Source organism: Nansenia antarctica, assembly GCF_963989245.1.
Source record: "Nansenia antarctica genome assembly, chromosome: 20".
NCBI lineage: Eukaryota > Metazoa > Chordata > Actinopteri > Argentiniformes > Microstomatidae > Nansenia > Nansenia antarctica.
In genome coordinates this window covers 21,926,465-21,931,464 of record NC_137693.1, presented here as the reverse complement: position 1 = coordinate 21,931,464, position 5,000 = coordinate 21,926,465, and the positions used below count along the sequence as shown (strand labels likewise).

The window sequence follows — 5,000 nt, the reverse complement described above, 5'->3', positions numbered from 1 at the left end:
GTGTGTGTGTGTGTGTGTGTGTGTGTGTGTAGGTGTAGGTGTGTGTGTGTGTGTGTGTGGTGTGTGTATGTGTAGGTGTAGGTGTGGTATGTGTGTATGTGTGTGTGTGTGTGTGTGTGTGTGTGTGTGTGTGACAGAGAGAGAGAGTAAAACAATGAGTGTACATGTGTGTCTATGTGGTGGGTGTGTGTGTCCGGGAGGGGGGCCTTTAGAGTGTGTTAGAGGGGTGGGGGGTGTGTGAGAGAGAGTCTTGGTGGTATAAAACCAGCGTCTCGTATAGCACACTCCCATTTCTCCTGTCTATTTTTTGGGGGGAGTGTGAGTGTGTGTGTGTGAGTGTGTGTGAGTGACCTGCAGAACAGCAGAGAGGGACCCATCATGAAGCTCTTTTTTGTGGCTACTTTAGCGCTGTTTGCGCTCTGCTCTCTGGATAGAGTGGATTCTTCAGCCTATGACAAGATAGTCACACACAGTCGTATACGGGCCAGGACCGAAGGGTAAGGACCAGGGGACAACAGGGGTCAGATACGAGGGAGAGACAGAAAGAGAAGGGCACTCATGGGCATAGACAGATTGGTTTATATACTGTATTATATGGTAGTGTTAGCAAGGGGATTCAGAGAGAGAGAGGGATAGAGAAACAACTAATGGTGTGACGGCACAGGATGTAAGAGAATGTATAACATGAGAAGAGAGAGATGAAGAAAAATACATGTTGGCATGTCATGGTGTGAGGACAGAGAGAGAGAGAGAGAGAGAGAGAGAGAGAGAGAGAGAGAGAGAGAGAGAGAGGAGAAATCATGGAGAAAGGAGGAGAAATCATAAATTAGTGTCAAACTATCTTAGCATCTTAACTATCATAGACTGATTTGTTAATAGAAGGTTATTTTCGTGTGTTTTGGCACTTACATTTAGGCTTTTTATAAATAAATTAAAAAAGGAGATGGAAATTCTATAACTTAAGATACAAATATTGTTTCACAGGTACATTACTACAACAATGTTTCAACTTGGCATGATAATTACATACAGGCAATACTGCTGTACCAGGTACCTTGTAACACATGTCTATATAGCAGGCTATTGCTATACTACTGCTCCTAGTGTAAGACATTAAATGTGGAATTGGAAACTGGTTTCATAGTTCAAAAGAGGTCAGAATTACTGATGAATGCATTGATTCAAACCGTGATTCAATATTATAACTCAGTTTCATTCACATTTGTTCTTACTTATAATTTAGGCTAAAGAAATGTTTCAAATGTTTTCCTAGGCTAATTTTTTCTCCTCTCATTACTTTTCTATTCCCTTCCCTCCTCTCCCCAACCCTTCCTCCCTCCCTTCCCTCCTCTCCCCAACCCTTCCTCCCTCCCCTCCTCTCCCTTCCTCTCTCCCCTTCCCTCCTCTCCCCAACCCTTCCTCCCTCACCTCCTCTCCCCCCTTCCCTCCTCTCCCCAACCCTTCCTCCCTCTCCTCCTCTCCCTTCCTCTCTCCCCTCCCCTCCCCTCCCCAACCCTTCCTCCCTCACCTCCTCTCCCCCCTTCCCTCCTCTCCCCAACCCTTCCTCCCTCACCTCCTCTCCCCCCTTCCCTCCTCTCCCCAACCCTTCCTCCCTCTCCTCCTCTCCCTTCCTCTCTCCCCTCCCCTCCCCTCCCCTCCCCTCCCCAACCCTTCCTCCCTCACCTCCTCTCCCCCCTTCCCTCCTCTACCCAACCCTTCTTCTCTCCCCTCCCCTCCTCTCCCCATCCCTCCCCTCCTCCTCTTCTCTCCCCATCCCTTCCTCCCTCCTCTCCTCTCCCTGACCCTTCCTCCCTCCCCTCCTCTCCCTGACCCTTCCTCTCTCCCCTCCTCTACTTGACCCTTCCTCCCACCCCTCCTCTCCCTGACCTTTCCCCCCTCCCCTCCTCTCCTTGACCCTTCCTCCCTCCCCTCCTCTCCCCTCTGACCCTTCCTCCCACCCCTCCTCTCCCTGACCTTTCCCCCCTCCCCTCCTCTCCTTGACCCTTCCTCCCTCCCCCCTCTCGTCTCCCTAACCCTTCCTCCCTCCCCTCCTCTCCCCTCTGACCCTTCCTCCCTCCCATCCCCTCCTCTCTCTGACCCTTCCCCCCTCCCCTCCTCTCTCAGGCCCAACGTGTGTGCTCTCCAGCAGGTCATGGGGACCAAGAAGAAATACTTCAGCACCTGCAGGAACTGGTACAAGGGCTCCATCTGTGGGAAGAAGGCGTAAGTCGCCACCTGGTTCACCTGCCGTCTCATTCATGTCATGTGACTCACTGCTGCTCCCATCATTGGCCAATTGAATGTGGAATTGGAACATTGGCCATTTCTGGCCATTTGAAAATCAAAAGCAATACATTCACATTTACATTTACAGTTTAAAGCTGTTTTGAGAAAGAAGATAGTTGCTGTAGGCATATATTTCCTTGTACATGTGTATAGGTATATACCATATACATTTTGCCAAAAATGTGGCTTATCTGGCGTTTGTGTTCCTACAGGCCTGTACAGGTATGAGTCTGCCAAATGACTTTGACACCACAGTAATGGGTTGTCCTGTGACCTCAATGTCAGAGGTGAAAGGGGAGAACCTAATTCTGAGCCCCACCCGAGCACTCACCTGGTGTCAGGCAGGGGCCTCCCTCTCTGTGACATGGACGGATGATGTTGCATTGTTACTAAACAGAGAGATCTATTACTGCATTGCATGGCAATGATGCCCCAGTCTGTCTGTCTGCCTCTTTCTGCCTCTGTCTGTCTGTTTGTCTGTCTGTCTTCCTGTCTTTGTCTGTTTGTTTCTCTCTCCCTCTCTCTCTCTCTCTCCCTCTCTCTCTCTCTCTCCCTCTCTCTCTCACTGTCTCTCTCACTGTCTCTCTCATTGTCTCTCTCTCTCTCTCTCTCTCTCTCGCTCTCCCCCCCCCCCCTCCAGTCTGGGCATGTCTCCTGTCGCCTGAGGTGCATGGTTGGTTCCTCTGTCGGCATGTTTATGCCTGCAGATGGAGTCTGACGACTGACTGTCCTCCAGAAAATGTTTTATGTTTTCAGCCCGCAAGGCTAAACTTCCTCTCTGATATTAACGTAATTTGTTAGTGTAATGTTGACTGGCACTTAACACAATATGTCTCCCGCTGATTTGTGTGTGTGTGTGTGTCTGCGGTGCGTTCATTGACTGGAACTTGGCACGGCTCGTGTTGTGGTGATTTGTGGGGCGCATGTGTTTTATGCATTGTGTAACGGAGTGAGTGTGGCTTTCTGCTGAAAGAGACAATGGGCTGATTTATGTATATGAGAGTGCAATGCATATAAATGTTGCAATAATTCGAAACATCTGTCAGGGTTATTTGGCACTGTGTATAACGGCACAGATTTGTGTGAGTGTGAGATCTTTAGAACAGCAGGCAGTGTGTGTGTGTGATTATGGGATGGAGTGTAAGGCTCAACTGGAGCCGTGCTGGGGTGATTACCGTGAATGTGTTTAAATGTGTTGTGTGTCTGTTGGGGCTGTGTGTGTGTAAGTGTGTGTGTATGTGTATGTGAGTATACACACACACACACACACACACACACACACACATTAGTCATAGTATGGCTGCCACAGAGCTCCAGTTTTAGGATGTGTTAGGGGATGGGAGTGAGAAGGAGAGAAAGAAAGAGAGGAAACCTCTAGGTCAGAGTTGGATCCTCCATGACCAGAGGGTTGACTCACTTTTTCCCTCCCCAGCGGAGGCAGCAGGGTGTGGGGACGGAGCAGGCTAGAGCAGGGGTGGTGGGTGGACGTACAACCTACAAGTTATGTTAGGCTATATCAGTAAATACAACTGAAACAAGACAGTTTTCTGTCCTTCCTTGCCTCAAACCTTGATTTAGTAATCAATTAATGTTGCAGAATTTATACTGGTAATATTAATCGAGCAAGACACAGGAGTGCGAGTCATTTAAAAGGGAAGAAAGCTATAAAAATGTTCCAGTCGTTCAAAGTAAAGCGCCACCTGACGATGGCACCCAGGGTTAGGTGTGCTAATGAGCAGAATGATGACAAAGGAAGGGGAATATGAAAGAAACGAGCTAGAAGAACAAAGAGAATGTAGGAGAGAGCGGAGCCTGAGTGACAGACACAAAGGGAGAGAACATGGAACAGCATTTCCCCTTGGAGGGTTAAAACGTCTCTCTCTCTCTCTCTCTCTCTCTCTCTCTCTCTCTCTCTCTCTCTCTTTCTCTCTCTTTCTCTTTCTCTCGCTCTCTCTCTCTCCCTGACAGTGGGGACATTGTTCAGCAACACTGGACTAAATCCTGCCAGCTGTGATGTCTGAGCTGGGAGTTTGGTAGTGATGAGAGAGTGGGTGTTGGCTGGTGGTAATGGGTCTGCATGCGCGTGTGTGTGCGTGCGTGCATGCGTGTCTGTGTGTGTGTGCGTGCATGTGTGCGTCTGTGTGTGTGTGTGTGCGTGCATGCGTGCGTCTGTGTGTGTGTGTGTGTGTGTGTGTGTGTGTGTGTGTGTGTGTGTGTGTGTAGTGTGTGTGTGCGTGTCAGTGTGCGCGCGTGTGCGTGCGGAAATTACATCCCATTAGTGGTCAACATAACCACATGGGTCTCCATGTCAGAGTATAGTAACGTTAACCACCATGACCTTCAGTCAATTATGACCTGTTACAAACCACACTCATTTCCTCAGTCAGGAAAGGTTTAATCCACCAGTGCAACACATTGTTGATGGATGGGGCAAATAACCCCCACACAATGTTAAGCTTTTTTGACCTTGTGAAAAGTCCTTTCTAAATTAAATCCCTTGTTACCATAGCTGGTGGTTGGTCGGTGTAATAGAGGTAGTTGTACCCTGGTTTAATGACTGGACACTTGGTTTTTGGTTGAAATGTGGACAGTCCAGTGGGGTTGATTGAAATGCAGAGCACTAACGACAGGAAGTCAAGTTGGTAACAATAGGAAATGGCTTTTCAGTATAATCAGTCATACCAGTCGAGTTGTTGATAGAAAAGATTATTTTA

The 5,000-nt window shown here is 48.4% G+C and overlaps 1 protein-coding gene across 2 annotated transcripts in view; it reads left to right on the top strand.

Annotated features, from left to right (window-relative positions):
• Positions 1 to 324: 324 nt before the first annotated feature.
• The window catches only part of LOC308174595 (periostin-like), a 27,623-nt gene continuing 22,947 nt past the window's right edge, over positions 325 to 5,000 (top strand). For both annotated transcript variants that reach the window (XM_080549695.1, XM_080549694.1), the window contains exons 1-2: positions 325 to 497; positions 2,125 to 2,223. In XM_080549695.1, the coding sequence (XP_080405821.1) occupies positions 379 to 497; positions 2,125 to 2,223 (218 nt within the window). In that variant the 5' untranslated portion in view covers positions 325 to 378. The remainder of the gene's footprint in view (positions 498 to 2,124; positions 2,224 to 5,000) is intronic.